Source organism: Agelaius tricolor, unplaced genomic scaffold (genome assembly GCF_023055355.1).
Source record: "Agelaius tricolor isolate 1412-34295 unplaced genomic scaffold, bAgeTri1.0.p SCAF_58, whole genome shotgun sequence".
NCBI classification, from domain to species: Eukaryota; Metazoa; Chordata; class Aves; order Passeriformes; family Icteridae; genus Agelaius; species Agelaius tricolor.
This window is the reverse complement of record NW_027269318.1, coordinates 821,389-840,607: the sequence shown is the minus strand read 5'-3', so window position 1 is coordinate 840,607 and position 19,219 is coordinate 821,389. Positions and strand designations below refer to the sequence as shown.

Below are 19,219 nucleotides of genomic sequence, written 5' to 3'. Positions count from 1 at the left end.
GAAGGAAGGAAGGAAGGAAGGAAGGAAGGAAGGAAGGAAGGAAGGAAGGAAGGAAGGAAGGAAGGATCCAAAATAAAAAAGGGAAGGAGCTTCTCAAAGTCACCCCAGGGCCTGAAATGAAGATCAGGGTTGGAGCCATCCAAAGGCTGAACCCATGGATCCCAGGGTGTTCCCATGGATCTCAGAGAAAAGCAGGAATGAGCAGCAGGACACACAAAATCCCATGGGATGAGAACTCTGGAACACCATAGGAAAAACCTCCGTGATTTATAAAAGTTGGATCAACTGAGATGGAATATTCTCATCCCTGTTCTCCTGTAGGTCACGTCCTGCTGCTCCCAGGCCATGATCCACAACTGATCCCAAATTTCCCTCCAGAACCCGAGTAGCCACTGGGATTTGGAGCTAAAGGTCGGAGGTTTCAGATCCCAGGGGTCTGAAGGGAATATTGAGGATTAACTGTGGACAGAGTGGAGGCTTTCAGCCTTTATCCATCATTTTTTTGGGAGATGTGGACCTTGTCTCATAGCCTGTGTCTATTAATGATGGATCTGGGAATTTTTATCCATCTTTCTCCAATCTCCCCACGGCCAATGGAGCTGAGCTCAAACCCAGGGAGGCAGCAGATTTTATTTGTGCTTCCAGATGTTTCTGAGAATATTCCTGAAGTTCAGTCTCTGGGATTGGCCCAACCATTCTCCAGCATTCCATGAAAATGCATGGAGATGACAGGGATGTGCCATGATTTTCCTGCTCGACTGAGTGTTTTCCTTCTGCTCTTTGAATTTTGTTTACAACCAGACAAATCCCTGGATTCTGGATGCTTTTTCCCCCCCACCAAAAGCATTTTGGACATTTGATCTCATGGAATCACCAAGGTTGGAAAAGACACCGTTAAATCTGAAGCCAAATATTCAGGAGAGAAAGGAAGGATGAAATTCCCACCCTTGCTGCAGTTTCAGAGGGATTTCTCTATTGGGATAAAGACGGAATTACTGCACACTTGGAGCAGGAATTGGAAACCTTGGAGCGAAATTCCACCAAATCCGGAGCCGTCCCGCTGGGGCAGGCCCAGCTCAGCCAACAGAGAGGGACAGGCCCTGCTTGTGAGGGCGCTGCTCCCTCTCCAGGGGCTGCCCTGCTCCCGACCACAGCCGGGAAAATCCCGGCTCCTGCTTTTCCAGAGGCTGCTGGGAGCGAGGTGCCGAGTGCTGCCTGATGCCCCACGGGCTCCTGCTGGTGCCCAGCCAGCTCTGCCTTCCCTGGGAAGGGTTTTTTGGACACCCTGGGTGCCTCTGGGAAGGCCAAGGGATGAATGGAGCCTTCAGTGCCCCCGTGGAAGGAGCTGGATCCCTCCCCAGGAGCTCCGTGGACAAATTCCCACCACAGCGCCCGGGAGACACCCGGACATCCCAGGGAATCTCCTTCCCACGAGGTGAACCAGGAGCAGGGAATGAGGGAGTCTCTGCCTGGAAAAAATTCCAGCCAAGAGGAACCAGGAGCACCTGGAGGAGAAAGCAGCCTCCTAATTATCCTAATTGCACTGATTATCCTAATTGCCCTAACTGTCCTGCCGGGAGATGCTCACACAGCTCCATGGAATGTCTGGGCTCACTCAGACCGGGATGGTCTCTGCAATCCCTAAAAGGCTCTGAGGGACAACAAGGTGAGGTGGGATTTGGGAATTGGGAATTCCTGGCTGGGATGGAATTCCCAGAGCAGCTGTGGCTGCCCCTGGATCCCTGGCAGTGCCCAAGGCCAGGCTGGATCACCCTGGGACAGTGGGAGATGTCCCTGCCATGGCAGGGGTGGCCCTGGATGGGCTTTAGGATCTTTTCCAACCCAAACCATTCCAGGATTCCTTGGCAATTCCGTCCTTTAAAGTGCCTCCCTGGGCCACATTCCCAAACCAGGAAGGAGAAGCTCTGAAATTCCAGAGTTCCATGGGAATCTCTGCAAGACAAAAGGTGAACCAAAGCCTGGGGAGCTGCTGAGGCTTTTCTGGGAAGATTCTCCCAGTTTGTCATATCCAAACAAGGAATTCCTGGCTGGGAGGGTGGGGAGGGGCTGGGATTGAATTCCCAGAGAAGCTGTGGCTGCCCCTGGATCCGTGGGCCAGGTTGGACACTGGGGCTTGGAGCAGCCTGGGATAGTGGGAGGTGTCCCTGCCTTTGGGAATGGGATGAGCTTCGAGGTCCTTCCATCCCAAACCATTCCAGGATTTTCTGATTCCTTTCAGCTCTAAAGTTCTGGCTGGGACCATCCCCTTCATTCCCTTCAGGACCCATTTTTGGGAATATTTTGAAATTTAATTCACACCCAGACTGCAGCTCTTGCTCTTTCCAAAGGTGCATTTCCAAAATCCGAAGGGATTTGGGAAAACTCCCACAAAAACTCCCACGAAAACTCTGACATCCAAATCTTCCCACCCTCATCGCCACAAATGCACCAAAAACCCAAACCATGCCCAAAACACCGAACAAATCCAACTCATTCCAGGAGGATCCCAGCTCCTGTACACGCAAATCCCCACAGGAATGAAAATGTGGATTTTTTTGCATCTCCCTAATTTGCCCTGGCACTTCCCTCCACCCCACAGCGACCAAAGGGATAAGGTGAAAGAAATTGAAACAACAGCAGCAAGAGAGCTTTTAATTCCAGGAATTCCCCCCCGGATCTTTGGATGTCTCCCTTGTGAGCTGCCTTCAGAGGGGGAATTGCTGAAGGATGCACGCGAAGGAGATGATGGCGTTTCCTTACTCCTTTTCCCCTTCAAGGACACGGGGAATGTCAGGATTGTGGGCTCCCATTCCTTTCTCTGCCAGTGCTTTAGGAGTGGTTTTCCTCCAACCTCGACTTCCAGAGTTATTTATGGAGAGATGCAAAATTCCCAATTAAAATTTACCTGCCCCGGCAACAGGAAGAAGCTGGAGATGAATTCCAGAGGACCAGAATAAAAGGACAAAAGGGAAAAGAAATCAAGGAAAAGGCTCAACAAGCAGGTTAAAAACCAGGGAGTCCTCCCAGAATCCTGGAGAAGAGCTGGGAAATCCATGGAAAAATTCCTTTTTCCTTGTCCCTTTTCCCTTTCCTTTTTTCTTTCCTTTTTTCTTTCCTTTTTCCTTTCCCCTTTTTTCTTTCCTTTTTTCTTTCCTTTTTTCTTTCCTTTTTTCTTTCCTTTTTTCTTTCTTTTTTCCTTTCCTTTTTTCTTTCCTTTTTTCTTTCCTTTTTTCTTTCCTTTTTTCTTTCCTTTTTCCTTTCCTTTTTCCTTTTCTTTTTCCTTTCCTTTATTTTTCCTTTTCTTTTTCCTTTCCTTTATTTTTCCTTTTCTTTTTCCTTTCCTTTCCCCTTTCCCCTTTTTCCTTTCCCCTTTTTCCTTTCCCCTTTCCCTTTTCCTTTCCCCTCTCACTTTGTTTTTCCCCCACTTTAACCCTTTCCCAGCTGGATTCCAGCCACAGCCCCCACTCCAGGAGCAGAGTTTGGTGCTCTGGCTCCAGCAACGCCTCAAACCACAGGTATCCAACCCCATCCCGATCCCTGGAATGCTGCTTCGTGTCCCGATTCACAACCCCCCTGCTCTCCCTCTGCTCCCTGCAGACCCCTCTCGCTCCCTTTGCTTGGGTAGGGCCCTTCTGTTCCCAAAAAAACCGGGCGGGAGCGGCCAGCAGTGCCCAGGAGCGGAGCAGGAATGGGATTGGGATGTTCAGGACAACAAGGGCGGCTCTGTGCGGGGCGCCGGGGCCGCAGGGAATGCTCCACGTGCTGCTGCTGCTCCAGAGGCACACCCGGGACACCCCTCACATCCCAGCTCCAGGACACCCCTCACATCCCAGCTCCAGGGGCACATCCAGGACATCCCTCATATCCCAGCTCCAGACAATCAGCTCCAGAATCTCCCTCTTCTCCTGAATCCAGCCAGGCAGCTCCAGCATCCCCTCATCTCCCAAATCCAGCTGATCAGCTCTGGGATCCCTGTATTTCCCAAATCCAGCTGATCAGCTCTGGGATCCCCACATTTCCCAAATCCAGCTGATCAGCTCTGGGATCCCTGTATTTCCCAAATCCAGCTGATCAGCTCTGGGATCCCCACATTTCCCAAATCCAGCTGATCAGCTCCCACATTTCCTCATCCTCTCACTCCAGCTGCTCAATTCCAGTATTCCCTCATCTCCTCCTCCACCCAGGCAGCTCCAGCATTCCCTCCTCTCCTCCTTTTTCTGGGAAAGCAGTGGAGATGCTGCTCCTGGAGCTGAGGGAAGCTCCGGGATAAGGCAGGAGAGGAGAAAAGCTGGATTGCTTTTTCCACAGGAGATTATGGGATGGAGAAGGAAAATCCCTGGAGAGAGAAAACCTGGCTGTGACCCCTTGGAAGAAACCAAATCCAGGGAAGGGAAGGGAAGGGAAGGGAAGGGAAGGGAAGGGAAAGGGGAAAAGGGGAAGGGGAAAAGGCAAAATCCAGGCTCAAAGGGAGTTCCCAGATCCAGCAATCCCAGCCTTTCCAGGAAGAGCTGAGGAATATCCTGCTCCAGGTCGGCTCCCAGCCCCATTCCCAGGTTTCCTGCAGGGGATGGGCCCAGGGATCTCCAATCCTGGGAGTCCTCACAGCCAGGAGGATAAATCCAGGCAATGAAGTGATTAAATCATGGAATTGTGGAATAATCTGGGTTGGAAGGGACATTTAAAGGCCACTTTATCCATCCCCTCTGGAATGAGCAGGAAAATCACCTAAAAGTGGCGAAGATTCCCAAAATCCCGCAAAGGGCAGTTCATGGATCATTTGTCCTCCTCCAGGTGAGAATTCCCAGTATCTGCTGGAGTGACAGGAGGGGTGGGAGAATGGGGAGTTCACCTCCGCGGGAGCAGGAACAGGAAAACTGGGAAGCAGAAGGACACGGGAATGTCCCTGCTGCGGCCTCTCCTCCGCCCATCCAGGGGGTGACAGACGGGGTCACCCTGGGGCTTTGCTGTCCTTATCAGAGCCTTATCAGAGCCCTCATCGCCCTGGGGGTGCTGACTCAGGGGAGCCTGCATTATCCCACATGGAGATTCTCCCTGCGGTCCCATTCCCTGGCACGGCCCCAGCTCCTTCCCTGCATCCCAAACTCTGCTGCTTTTCCAGCACCTGAGCTCTGGCCCCTCCCCTTTTCCCGCAGCCTGAGGCTCCTCTGGATGGTGGCACAGAAAACTGGGAATGCACAGCACAGGGCGCTGATTTCCTGCATCCAAACATCCAAAATCCATGGAAAGGCGATTAGAATTCAATTTATTGATCACAGGGACTTTGCTGATGATACTGAGACAAAATTAGGAAAAAAATCTGGGGAGCAGAGAAGAAAAAAGTAATTTCCTGACCAATCTGCTTTAAATACTGAAACTCAATTTGCCCGAATTTCCAGGATGATTTGGCAGCCCTTAAAAACAGCTCCATGTCCAGAACAGGATCCAGCCCTGTCCTGTGGTTTGGAAAATCCATGGTTCCAGTGTGTCCATTCTCCTTCCTGGGGTCAGGAGGGACATTCCTGCCTTGCTGAGCCCCCGCACGGCTCTGCTTGGAGTCATTCCAGGAAGGTTTTACTGCTCAGGGCAGGGAGGAGCCACAGGAGCTGCTGGAGACCACCAGGGCTTGGAGATGCAGCTGGAAAACTGGGATCTCTCCATCGGGAGAATCCTCTCCCTTCCCATCCAACTGGGATCTCTCCATTGGGACAATCCTCTCCCTTCCCACCACCCTCTTTCCATTGGGAGAGTCCTCTCCTTTTCCATCCAGCTTGGATCTCTCCATCCTGAGAATCCTCTCCCATCCCATCCAACTGGGATCTCTCCCTCTGGAGAATCTTTTCCCTTCCTATCCAACTTCGGTCTCTCCATCTGGAGAATCCTTTCCCTCCCCATCACCCTCTCTCTATTTGGAGAATTCCAACTGGGATTTTTTAATTTGGAGAATCTTCTCCCCACCACCCCCTCTCCTTTGGGAGAATCCCCTCTCTTCCCATCCAACTGGGATCTCTCCACTGGGAGGATCCTCTCAATTCCCATCCAAATGGGATCTCTTCATTTGGAGAATCCTCTCTCTTCCCATCAGCCTCTCCTTTTCCATCCAGCTTGGATCTCTCCATCAGGAGAATCTTTTCACTTCCCATCCAGCTGGGATCTCTCCATCGGGAGAATCCCCTCCCTTCCCATCCAACTGGGATCTCTCCATTGGGAGAATCCTCTCTTTTCCCATCCAGCTGGGATCTCTCCATCTGGAGAATCCTCTCCCTCCCCACCACCCTCTCTCTATTTGCAGAACTCCAAGTTGGATCTCTTAATTTGGAGAATCCTATCCTCACCACCCTCTTTCCTTTGGGAGAATCCTCTCTTTTCCCATCCAACTGGGATCTCTCCATTGGGACGATCCTCTCCCTTCCCACCACCCTCTTTCCATTGGGAGAATCCTCTCCTTTTCCATCCAGCTTGGATCTCTCCATCTGGAGCATCCTTTCCCTTCCCATCCAACTGGGATCTGCAGAATCCTTTCCCTTCCCACCACCCTCTCTCTATCTCTCTATCTCATTTTCCATCCCACTCTCTCCATTTGGAGGATTCTTTCCCTTCCCATCCAACTGGGATCTCTCCATTTGCAGAATTCCTTTCCTTCCCATCCCGAGCCCTGCAGGGACACCCTTGCACTCTCTTGGATACACAAACACATCCCAGTTTTGTACCAAATTCCCTGGGTTTGTACAGCCAAGGAAAAAAACACCCCGAGGAAAACCCAGTCCTGGCCCTATCCCAATCCAGGGGCTATCCTGGATAAACAGTCCCGGGGAATCAGCACACAGGAAAATCAGCCTGGAATGGTTTGGGCTGGAAGGGACCCTAAAATTGGAATAATTTTATGGGATCATCCCATTCCACCCCTGCCATGGGCAGGGACACCTCCCACTGTCCCAGGCTGCTCCCAGCTCCATCCAGCCTGGCCTTGGGCACTGCCAGGGATCCAGGGGCAGCCACAGCTGCTCTGGGAATTCCATCCCAGCCCCTCCCCACCCTCCCAGCCAGGAATTCCCAATTCCCAATCTCCCATCTCTCCCTCACCTTTCCCAGTTCAAAGCCATTACAGATCCATGTATCATCACCCTATCAGCTCCCTCCCACTTTTATTTTAGGGATCATTTTCCTGCATTTTTATTGAGCGGAGTCAAGTTGCAGCCCACAAAATAAAAGCTGCTGGTAATGGATATTGATCCGAGTCTCGGAATAAACCCGGGACAAGGAGCTCGTGTCCTTGCTCAAAGTCCCAGAGCCACCTGGATTCCTCCCTGTCCAAGAGGAAATATGGATTGGGATCAGAGAAGGAAGTCAAGGTGACTTCAGGCAATTAAAGACCATGGAATTCAGTCCAGAGTTTTCAGGGAATTTTGGAATTTGATTTGTGGCTTTGAAAAAGAAAAGACACCTGAATAGTGGGGTGAAGATGAACTTTAAGGTCCCTTCCAAGCCACTCCGTCATGGAAATCTGGGATTCTGTGCGAGCAAATTAGCCCTCAGCTCTTTTAAGGTGCTTTAATTCAGAAGATCAATTAATAAATTAATTAATGATGCCATTGTTTCCTGCAGCTGAGCATTCCCCGGAGCCCCAGGTCCCTCTGTATCCCTAAACTGTGTTCCAGACCATTCCCAGGTTTTGGGGTTATGGAAAATGAAGTAATGGGGCTGGGCGTGGGTGAAGCTGAGGATGAGCCAGGGACAGCTTTTCCTGGGGGAAATTCCGTGTCCCCCATGGATCAGGCAGGATTCAGCTCCGAGGCCCTTCCAGGGCAGAAACATCGATTCTTTGTCCCCAGAATTGTGACAAAAGGGCCAAAGCCAGGGACAGAAATGCTGGAGCAGGGTCTGATCCCGACGGGAGATGGAGCACGGGAATGGTGAAGGGAATGGGACAAATCCAGGCTCAAAGGGAGTTCCCGGATCCAGCAATCCCAGCCTTTCCAGGAGGAGCTGAGGAATATCCTGCTCCAGGTCAGCTCCCAGCCCCATTCCCAGGTTTCCTGCAGGGGATGGGCCCAGGGTCTCCTGGGATGCTGCGATCCTCACAGCCAGGAGGATAAATCCAGGCAATGAAGTGATTAAATCATGGAATTGTGGAATGATCTGGGTTGGAAGGGACATTTAAAGGCCACATTATCCATCCCCTCTGGAATGAGCAGGAAAATCACCTAAAAGTGGCGGAGATTCCCAAAATCCCACAAGTGGCAGTTCATGGATCATTTGTCCTCTTCTGGGTGAGAATTCACCACAAAGTGCTCATCCCCAAATCCATGAAAAGTTCGAGCTGAATTTTGGGCCTTTTGTTAAAACACGCAAAAAAATTAAATTTAAAAAACCCCCCAAAGCCCCAAAGCCCAAAATCCCATGTCAGTCCCCAGCCAAAATTCAGGGAAGGGAAGAGAAGGTTTCCTAAGGACACTCAAACATCCAATCCTGCCCTTCCAGATCCAACTGGGGCTGGAGAAACCCCTGGGAATTCTCGGAGAGAGGGGGAGGGAGCCGAGATAACATCGGGAGCCCGGATCAGCACCGGAGCAGCCGAGTGGAAAACCAGATAAGGAGCCTGAGCTGCTGAGTCAGCACTTCCTGACCCCTTCCCTGCCCCAGACACGGATCCTGGGATCGTTTCCCAGAGGCCAGGATTCCTTTGGATGAGTTTTTCTGGGAGAAGTTTGAATCCTTGGGATTGTTACGGCGGAAAGGCCCCAAAAACCTTGGGATTTGGGGGATGGTTTGCACTTGGAGAGGGTCAGGGGGGTGGGATTGGGTGGGATCCATGGGATGGGATGAGAATGGGGATCGGAATGGGGATGGGATGAGACCCATGGGATGCAATCGGATGCAATGGGATGCAGTGGGATGGGATGGGATGGGATGGGATCTATGGGATGGGATGGGATGGGATCCATGGAATGGGATCCATGGGATCCATGGGATGGGATGGGGTCCATGGAATGGGATCCATGGGATCCATGAGATGGGATGGGATGGGATCTATGGGATGGGATCCATGGAATGGGATCCATGGGATGGGATGGGATGTCAATGCCAGGACAGTTTTCCCCCTCACCCCACAGCCATAAGAGGAGCCAATAAACCCCCATACCATAAACAATCCATAAATCCATACAAAACCCAATAAAACCCCATAAAAGCCGGGAATTCAGGGTGACCAAAGTGCCCTTTGTGTCCCAAATCCCTCTGCAAACAGGGCTTGATTCCAGCTGGGATGGACGGAGGGAATTCTCGGAAGGATGGGAATCCTGCCGAGGGACAATCCCTCAGCCCGGGCAGAGCTCTGGGATGTCCCTGCCAGGGAGGGACAGGGCGTGGCTCCAGCTGTCCCTGCCCGGGGCATCCCTGCAGGCACAGCCACGCTCCCGCCAGGATAACCCCGCCGATCCCAAAAAACCGCTCCGGGCTATTCTGGGACAACATAAACCAAACAACAACTGCTGGCACCCCGGGCCACCCTGGGCTCTCAGCTCGGCTCCTGCTTCTCCTCCTCCCAGGGCCAGCAGCTCCCAGAAATCCAGCGAGGATTTGCCGGAATTTCCTTGGCTGGTGAGGGCCGAGCTGCCAGGCCAGGCTTTAACCCCACCAGGGGTTTGTTGGTTTTGCCTTTGCTGCTGGAGAGTTCAGATCCAGGGATAGCAGAGCTTCAGAGCCAGGGATATCAGGGGTTCAGATCCAGGGATATCAGGGGTTCAGAGCCAGGGATATCAGGGGTTCAGAGCCAGGGATATCAGAGCTTCAGAGCCAGGGATATCAGGGGTTCAGATCCAGGGATATCAGGGGTTCAGAGCCAGGGATATCAGGGGTTCAGAGCCAGGGATATCAGAGCTTCAGATCCAGGGATATCAGGGGTTCAGATCCATGGATCTCAGGGGTTCAGATCCAGGGATATCAGGGGTTCAGATCCAGGGATATCAGGGTTCAGATCCAGGGATATCAGGGGTTCAGATCCATGGATCTCAGGGGTTCAGAGACAGGGATAGCAGGGGTTCAGATCCAGGGATATCAGGGGTTCAGATCCAGGGATATCAGGGGTTCAGAGCCAGGGATATCAGGGGTTCAGATCCAGGGATATCAGAGGTTCAGATCCAGGGATATCAGAGGTTCAGATCCAGGGATATCAGGGGTTCAGAGCCAGGGATATCAGGGGTTCAGAGCCAGGGATATCAGGGGTTCAGAGCCAGGGATATCAGGGGTTCGGATCCAGGGGTTTTGGCTGATCCTGAGTAACAGCGGGAGAATCCCTTGGAAATCTGGGAGCAGGGATGGGATCCTTCCGGGGAATGTGCTTGGGAAAACGGCATTTCCCATTGTTTGGGGCCTATCTTGGCTGGGATTTGTGGGATTTTTATGCAGAACTACTTATTATTTTAATTTTTATTATTTAATTATTTTATCATCTATATAGTTTATATTATTTTAATTTATATTATTTTAATTTAAATTTTATTTTTATTCCTTTTCTTATTTTTATTTTTATTCTTGTTATTTATTTAACCCTAACCCTATATTATATTTATATTTATATTTATATTTATATTTATATTTATATTTATATTTATATATTTATGTATATTATATGTTTATATGTTTATATATAAGTATATAATTGATTATATACTTTAATAATAGTTTAATATATTTTAATATATAAATATAGTTTAATAATTTATAATAATTTTAATAATAAATATGTTTTAATATATAAATATAGTTTAATTATTTTAAATTTTTATTTTAATTTTTATTGTTATTTTAATTGTTATTTTAGTTTTAGTTTTTACATTTTTAACATGGGTTGAATTCTGAGGATGAGCATTATCATTCCTTCCTTCTACCCAGCTTCAAACCATTCCCTTTTCCTGATTTCTGGAGATCTGTGGGATTGATCCGAGCAACAGGGAATGAGTCCAAGGGGAAAACCCCATCCAGCACGTCCTTAATCCAAACCTCCCTCAACAGCACAGAATTCCAGAGCTCTTTTCCTTGGAAAGGACCCCAAGGATGATCCCATTCCAACCCCGACACCTTCCCCCATCCCAGGCTGCTCCAGCCCCATCCAACCTTTCTGAGGACCCTTCCAGGGATCAGGGGTGCACATGGAACGGGGAATTCTCTCCAGCTGTGCCAGAAAAGATTCCCAATCCCCCAAAGATCGGGATTAGGATTTTTGGGATCATCCCAAAAGCAGAGGGAAGTTCAGCACCACCCAAACAGCCTGAGCAGGCCAGGGCTGGGACTGCAACCAAGAAAAAGTGGGAATGGTCCCTTTTCCCACATGGATCTGCTTCCCTGAGCTCAGCCCGCTGCAGCCTGGCAGCTGCTTCCCAAAAAAATGGGATATTCTGGTCCCAAGCCCTGCAGGAGGCTGCTGGATTATAATGATTGATAATTAATCCATGGATTGATTAATCAGAATATCTGCTCCAGTGATCCAGGGATGGATGTGGAACGGGGAATTCTCTCCAGCTGTGCCAGAAAAGATTCCCAATGCCCCAGAGATCGGGATTGGAATTTTTGGGATCGTCCCAAAAGCAGAGGGAAGTTCAGGAATCACCCAAACACCCTGAGCAGGCCAGGGCAGCCAAGAAAAAAAATGGGAATGGTTCCTTTTCCCACCCTTCTCCCACATGGATCTGCTTCCCTGAGCTCAGCCCGCTGCAGCCTGGCAGCTGCTTCCCAAAAAAATGGGATATTCTGGTCCCAAGCCCTGCAGGAGGCTGCTGGATTGTAATTATTGATAATTAATCCTTGGATTGATTAATCAGGATATCTGCTGCAGTGACAGCAGGGCTGGGATCTCCCAGGCTGAGCAAAAGGGGGAAACAAGGGGAAAATAAAAAGGGTTGGAAGAACAAAACCTTGGAGGTTTTGGCTCTGTGAATCGCAGGATTAGGTTGGAAAGATCTTTCAGATCCTAAAATCCAACCTTTTAGGACATGGGGAGATTTTCCCTCTGCCAGCACCTCCCAAATTAAAACCATTCGCACATTTTCCCCTTCTCCCAAACTCTGCCGGTGTCAGACCTGACTTTCAAAGCTCCTTTTGCCACAAACCTTCCCCAAACCCGCCCTGCAGAGCTCTCCGCCTTAGGCCAGGCTTAATTCCTTAATCCTGGGGCTAAAGAGCAGAATTATCCCAGATTCCCACCCTCACCCCGCTGGATTTCAGGCCCTCCATCCAGGTGGAATTCCACCCGTCGCCAGGCAGGTGTTACTGGGCCATTCCAGGGAAATGTTGGGAAGGTTTCTCTGGATTGTCTGGAGAGCCGGAACAAAGCCGAGCCTTGCCCAAGTCTGGCCCTAAACTCCCAGGTTTGGGAAGTTGATCCCACAGGGATTTGAGCCTCAGGGAAGAAGGCCCTGACTTCCCAGACTTTTCTCTCCTTCCCAGAGATTTTTCCTGCTGCTGGATTTCCCTCCCTGCTTGGAATGCAGGGGCAGCCAAGGCTGCTGCAGAGGGATCCAGCTCCAGCTCCCAATTCTGGGATATTCCAGACATATCCCAACTCCCAATCCTGGGATATTCCAGGGATCAGATCCAGATGCCAGTTCTGGGATATCCCAGACATATCCCAGCTCCCAGTCCTGGGATATTCCAGGGATCAGATCCAACTCCCAGTCCTGAGATATCCCAGACATATCCCAGATCCCAGTCCTGGGATATTCCAGGGATCAGATCCAGATCCCAGTTCTGGGATATTCCAGGGCTCAAATCCCAATCCTGGGATATTCCAGGGACCAGATCCAGCTCCCTGTCCTGGGATATCCCAAGGATCCGGATCCAGCTCCCAATCCTGGGATATCCCATGGACCTAGATCCCAGTCCTGGGATATCACAGGGATTCAGCTCTCAATCCTGGGATATTCCAGGGCTCAGATCCCAATCCTGGGATATCCCAGGGGTCCAGATCCCAATCCTGGGATATCCCATGGACCCAGATCCCAATCCTGGGATATTCCAGGGATCCAGATCCAGCTCCCAATCCTGGGATATCCCAGGGACCAGATCCCAATCCTGGGATATCCCAGGGATCCAGATCCCAGTCCTGGGATATCCCAGAGCTCAGCTCCCAATCCTGGGATATCCCAAGGATCAGACCCATATCCCAGTGCTGGGATATCCCAGAAATGATTTCCCAGCCCCGCTCCAGCACAATTCCCTCAAAAAGCGCCTTGGGCACGATTCCTGCCGGCTCCAAGGGGAATTCCGGGAATGCCAGCGCCGGCTTTGGGACACTCCTGGCTCTGCCCGACCCGGGCATCCCGGAGCTGCAGAGATCCCGGCGATCCCGGCCCGCATTCCCAAGGCTCAGCCGGGAATTGTGCCCTGGAGCCGCCTCTGGCTGCGGGAATCTCCCGATCCAAGCCCGCGGCTGAGCCCGGCTCTGCTGTGCCCGCGGGAAAAGCTCGGGAGCGCTTTAAGCTCAGCCCAGAGCCTGGATTAAACCCCTGCATCCCCATCCATCCTTGGGTTTTTCCTCGCTGCTCCTAGGAAAGGGAAAATTTACGGCGGCAGCAGCTCCCTCAGAGCCGAGTATCAAACATATTTATGGCCCTCCCATAAACAACAACAGCAACAACAATGCACTTTGTAATAAATAACAACAACATTTATAATAAATATTAATAACGCTTTTTATAACAATAAATAATAATAACCAATTTTAGGACAAATCCGTAAAATCTCTCCCTGCTGTCCACCCTGGATCCCAACCCCTCTTTCCAAAGTCCCTTTAAAATTCCATTTAGCTGGAAAAAGAAGCGACGAGTCCAGCAAAACCCAGGCTTTAGGGGATTCCTGGACAGGGCTGACATTGTCCTGCCTGGGGGGGACACTCGGGATCTCTGCAGCTCCCGGACTGTCAGGATGGATTCAGGAACCCTCTGGGAATTCCTTTTGCTGTCAAGAGCAGTTAGGAAAGCAAGGGAAGGGTCTAAAACAGGGATTTAAGCCTGGCCTAACTAAACCAAGCAGGGTTTGGAGCGGCAGGACCTGAAAGCAGCAAAACTCCGAGTTGGGAAGGATCCATGGGATCGGCAAATCCAGGTCCAGGAGGGGCTTTAGGGAATCTCTTGTGCTTTCCCAGCAAATCCCATGGATTTCTCAGCACTCTGGGATTTGGGAAGAGCTCATTCCCAATTTTTGCCAGGTCCAGCTCGCCCTGAGCTGGTGCCGGGGACATGGGGGCACCTCCCAGCTCCTCCCTTGGGATGGAACGGATCTCTTGGGATGGGGGATCCCAAAGAAATCCCACCGTGAATTCCTGATACTGGGAGATACTGGGAGAGGGGAGTGAGCCGGGAATGGGAATAATGGGAATAATGGGAATGGGAATAATGGGAATAGGAATGGGAACAGGAATGGGAATAATGGGAATAGGAACAGGAATGGGAAGAGGAATGGGAATGGGAATAATGGGAGTAATGGGAATAATGGGAATAATGGGAATGGGAACAGGAACGGGAATGGGAATAATGGGAGTGGGAATAGTGGGAATGGGAACAGGAACGGGAATAATGGGAATGGGAATGAGAACAGGAATGAGAATAATGGGAATAATGGGAATAATGGAACTGGGAGATGCAGCCTTGCCCAGGGTTTTTTTGCATCCTGAAATTTCCCCAGCTCCAGCCTGGCTGGTTCCCAATCCTGATTTTCCCAGTCCCAGAGCAGCAGGAATTGCAGGAATCCTGGAGCAGGGGGCAGCAGGTGCTGCAGGACCTGGACACGGCCCCAGAGTCAGGAGATGCTGATCCAGCCCTGGAGTTTGGGAAAAGCCTCATCCATCCCTGGAATCCCAACAAATCTCCAAGCGGTTCTCCTGATTTCCCCAATTTTCTTGGGATTTTGGGAGGTTTCACCAGACATCGAGCAGGGATGGGCTCACACAGGGATGGTTTTCCAAGGGGCTGTTCCATCTCATTTAGTGAGGAGAAATTTCCCCTCTGGAAAAGCTGGAAACCCCCCCCAGCTCTGCACAAGATTCCAAACTACCAAATCCAGGGATAAGGCCCAGGCTGGTGGATCCTGGAGGGTCAGGAAGGACCTGACTGGAGACAGAGCGATCCTGATCCCAAATCCCAATCCCAAATCCCATTTCCATCCCTCCTGGAGGGCAGATCCCACTTCCCATGGGTGTCCTGGCTCCCTCCTGGAAAACGCTGGGAAATGGGAGCAGCAGGGAGGATCCCAGGGATGGGGAAAGCCAGGAGAGCTCCTGTCACAGGGAATCCCAGCACTGGCTCCACATCCAGGGGCTGATTCCTGAGGAAATGTCCCTTCCCTGCTTCCTGGAGCTTTTGGAGCTGCAGGTCTCACACCATTTCCCAGTTTGGATGGATTTATCCCAGTTTTCCAGCCCTGGAAATCCTGGTGTGTGCAGGAAGGGGTGGAAAGTGCCAAGGAGCAAAGGGTTCCTACAAGTTCTCTGTTTTTCCCAAATTCAATTCCGAAGGAGAGGCTCAGTTTCATTGGGATTTGCAGGGAAAGGAGAATTGGGAATGAAATTGGCTTGGAGGGGGTGGAGAGGGAGGGAAGGGAAAGGGAGGAGGAAGAGGGAGAAGAGGAAGGGAAAGGGAAAGGAAGAAGGAAAAGAGGAAGGGAAGCAAAAGGGAAAGGTGGAGGAGAGGGGAAAAGGGAAGGGAAAGAGGAAGGGAAAGGGAAGGGAAAGAGGAAGGGAAAGGGAAGGGAAAAAGTGAAGGGAAAGGAAAAGGAAGAAATGAAAAGGAAAAAAATGAAAGGAAAAGGAATAGGGAAAAATAAGAGAAGAAAAAGAGAAAAAATGAAAGAGAAATTAAAAAAAAATAAAAGCAGAATAAAAATTAAAAAAGAAAAAAAAAAAAAGAAATAAAAATATGAAAAAGGAAGCCAAGTTGTCCTTTCTCCACAGGCAGATCCCGAATCCTGCCCCAGACGCTGTCCCAGATCCCTGTCAAAGCTCGCACGTCCTGCCCGCAGCTTCCCAGGCGATCCCAACTCCCGGGAAGCAGCACAGACATTTTCACTGCGGCGCCAGCGGATCCCAACACCCCCAAAACAGCTTTTTAATCCTTCACCCCCTCGTTTATCCCTCCTGGCGGCAGGATCCGAGCGGATCCTCCGGGAAAAAACCACGGGGAAAAGAAAAAGACGGAAAAATAAAGGAAAAAAGCGGGACTCACCAGCGCGTAGACGGAGCTGAGCACGGAGCAGCAGAGGATCAAACCCAGGCTGGGATACACCAGATATGATCCCATATCCAAGGGGCTGCTTCCAGCATCCAGCCCCGCGCAGGGAAGCGGGAGGAGGAGGCGAGCTCGGAATTCCAGCGGCGCGGGTTTCTCCTCGCCCTCCCGGATCCGCGAAAGGGATTTTGTTCCTCCGGCTCCCCAGCTTTTCAGCCCGAGAGGCACATGACGAGAGATCCCGGGGCTTTTCCTCGTTTTCTCATGGCTGGAGTGGCGGGCAGCTCCCGAAATCCCGCGGCGGAGCCCATGGATGGGGAGAGGCGGCGGGGGCGCTCAGCGCCGCGGCTCCCGGTGCCGCGGGATCATCTGGGACAGGGCTGGGGAATCGCATCCATACGGGCCCGGCTGCGCCTCGCGATCCCGGCTCGCCGCGGCTCCGGGAAGTTCAAATCATTTCTTTGTCAAACGCAAACACGGAGAGGGCAGCGGGAGAGGGAGGGAAGGAGGGAAGGAGGGAGGGAAGGAGGGAGGGAGCAGGGAGAGGGCTGGAAGGGGTGGGAGATGCCAGAGGGAGGGGGAACCTTTAACCACCGCTTTATTTTTAGCCGCAGTAATTTTATCTTTTCGCTCGCCGAGGGGACAAAAAACCCCAAACTCTCCCCCTCACGCTCTCCGTCTCTTTTATTTTTGGGGGGGGTTTTGCGCTTTTTTTGTCCTTTTTTTTTCTTTTTTTTTCTTTTTTTTTTTTTGCCTCTCCTTGTCTCTGCCGCACGCAAACAAATCCCAAATTTCCCCAAAGCCCCAAAAGTTGGGAATGTTTTCCCTGCGCAGTTGCCTTTGGGGCAGCGGCGGCGCTGGGGGGGTTTTGCTTGGCTGTCCCGCAAAGCTGATTCTGCCAGACACGGAATTCGGGAAAAAAATCGGGAATTTTGGGCTTCTCTCTCCCTCTCTCTGCCTCCAAGGAGCTGCAGTTTGGAAAAGCCGATTGCAAACGTGGGGCTGAAAATTCCCGTGCCCTCCTTCCACCCCTTTCCCGTCCTTTATTTTAGGGGTTTTGGAGGTTTTTTAAAAAAATTATCCCCCCCGGAGCAAAAGCGCTTTGCCCTCACTCCGAAATTCCCTGAAATCCTCGGGATTTGGGGTTATTTTTATTTTGGGAATGATTTTTTTTTTTTCCACCCACATGGGCGCAGAGTTCTCCGGGAGATCCCAGGATCCCTGAAAACCGGGAAAAGGCTTTGGAGCTGCCGGGATTGGCCCAAGCTGAGCCTCCCCCGATCCCATCCCGCTGCTCCCCCCTTCTCCCAGCCTGGATTTCTCCAGCATTCCCAACTTCCAGGGCTGGGATATCACTCCCAGCTCAGCCGGGAGCTTTCATTCATAAAACTCCGCTGCGGGAAAAAAAAAAATTAAAAAAAAAATTAAGAAATTCCAACCCACCCGCTCTTCCCCCAGAGCGAGCTGTGGAATGGGGCGGGGGGGAAATTATTTGGGAATTGCGGCGGGATCCAGCGTTCCCGGCTCGTTTTTCCCCGCTGGGAGGAGGAGAAGCGAGGCTGGGAAAGGGTTACAGACCCTGCCAGGGATGCACCACGCGGGCAAGCACAGAGAGGCGCCGGGCTCGGGGCTGACTCACTCCGCTTCAAAAATCAAACTCGGAGGGATCTTTTTTGTTGTCGTGTTTTGTTTTGTTTTGTTTTTTTTTTCCCCCTTTTCCTCCCCTTTATTTCCCGCTTTTTCTCGCCGATATTTAGGAGCTGAGGAGCGAAAAATTCCGATCTCTCCTCTCTCGGGGAGCAGACGGTAAAAACATCAAAATTTCGCTGCGAGCATTTTCTGGGTTATTTTTTTTTTTTTTTTTTTGGAGAGCCGAAAAAAAAAAAAAAAAGAAAAGAAAAGCGACAGAGAGCGAAAAAAAAAAAAAATTAAAAAAAAAATAAAAAGAAACCCCAAACTCTCTGCTTGCTCGGGTTGGGGTTTTTTTTTTAATTCCCGTTTTTTTTTTTTTTTCCCCCAGCTCCATGGCCGTGAATGGGAGCCTTGAGCTGGGTTTATGAAAGGCTCTTTCCAAGCGAAGGTAGAGTTGGGCTTCCTGTGAGAGGGAGCGAGGGGAAGGGATAAAAAAAGGGCCGCTCTTGGTGCGATCCCTGCCTCCTCCTCTTCCTCCGCCTCCTGCTCCGCCTTCCCCTGGCCCGGAATCCCAAAGGATCTCCCGGGCTGCGGGGGGATCGCACCGGGGTGAAGCCCCCAATTCCCGATGGGGATTGCAGAGGATCCAGGGCACAGGGGCTGGGAATGAAGGGGGGAGGGGCTCTGAATTCACCCTATCGCATCCCATGGCATCCCATGGATCCCATGGATCCCATCCCACTGCATCCCATTGCATCCCATGGATCCCATCCCATTGCATCCCATCCCACTGCATCCCATTGCATCCCATCCCATTCCATTTCATCCGATTGCATCCCATCCCATGGATCCCATCCCATTGCATCCCATGGATCCCATGGATCCCATGCCACTGCATCCCACTGCATCCCACTGTATTCCATTGCATCTCATCCCATGGATCCCATCCCATTGCACCCCATCTCATTGCAGTCCATCCCATTGCATCCCATCCCATCCCATCCTATCCCATCCCATCCCATCCCATCCTATCCCACTGCATCCCATTGCATCCCATGGATCCCATCCCACCCCATCCTATCCCATGGATCCCATTGCATCCCATTGCATCTCATGCCATCCCATGCCATCCCATGGACCCCATCCCATTGCATCCCATTGCATCCCATCCCATCCCATTGCATCCCATCCCATTGCACCCCATCGCATCCCATCCCATCCCATCCCATCCCATCCCATCCCATCCCATCCCATCCCATCCCATCCCATCCCATGGATCCCATCCCATCCCATTTCAGAGGGATTTCAGAGCAGTGCCCCCATACTCCTCCCACCCCATTCCCATTCCAGCCGGATCCCAAACCTGCTTTTCC

General features: G+C 51.2%; 1 protein-coding gene across 1 annotated transcript in view; it reads right to left on the bottom strand.

Annotated features, from left to right (window-relative positions):
* PTH1R (parathyroid hormone 1 receptor) overlaps positions 1-16,462 on the bottom strand; it is a 93,739-nt gene extending 77,277 nt beyond the window's left edge. Inside the window, exon 1 of the mRNA XM_071456350.1 lies at positions 16,212-16,462. Within this exon, the coding sequence (XP_071312451.1) occupies positions 16,212-16,286 (75 nt within the window). The 5' untranslated portion in view covers positions 16,287-16,462. The remainder of the gene's footprint in view (positions 1-16,211) is intronic.
* Between the last annotated feature and the right edge of the window lie 2,757 nt (positions 16,463-19,219).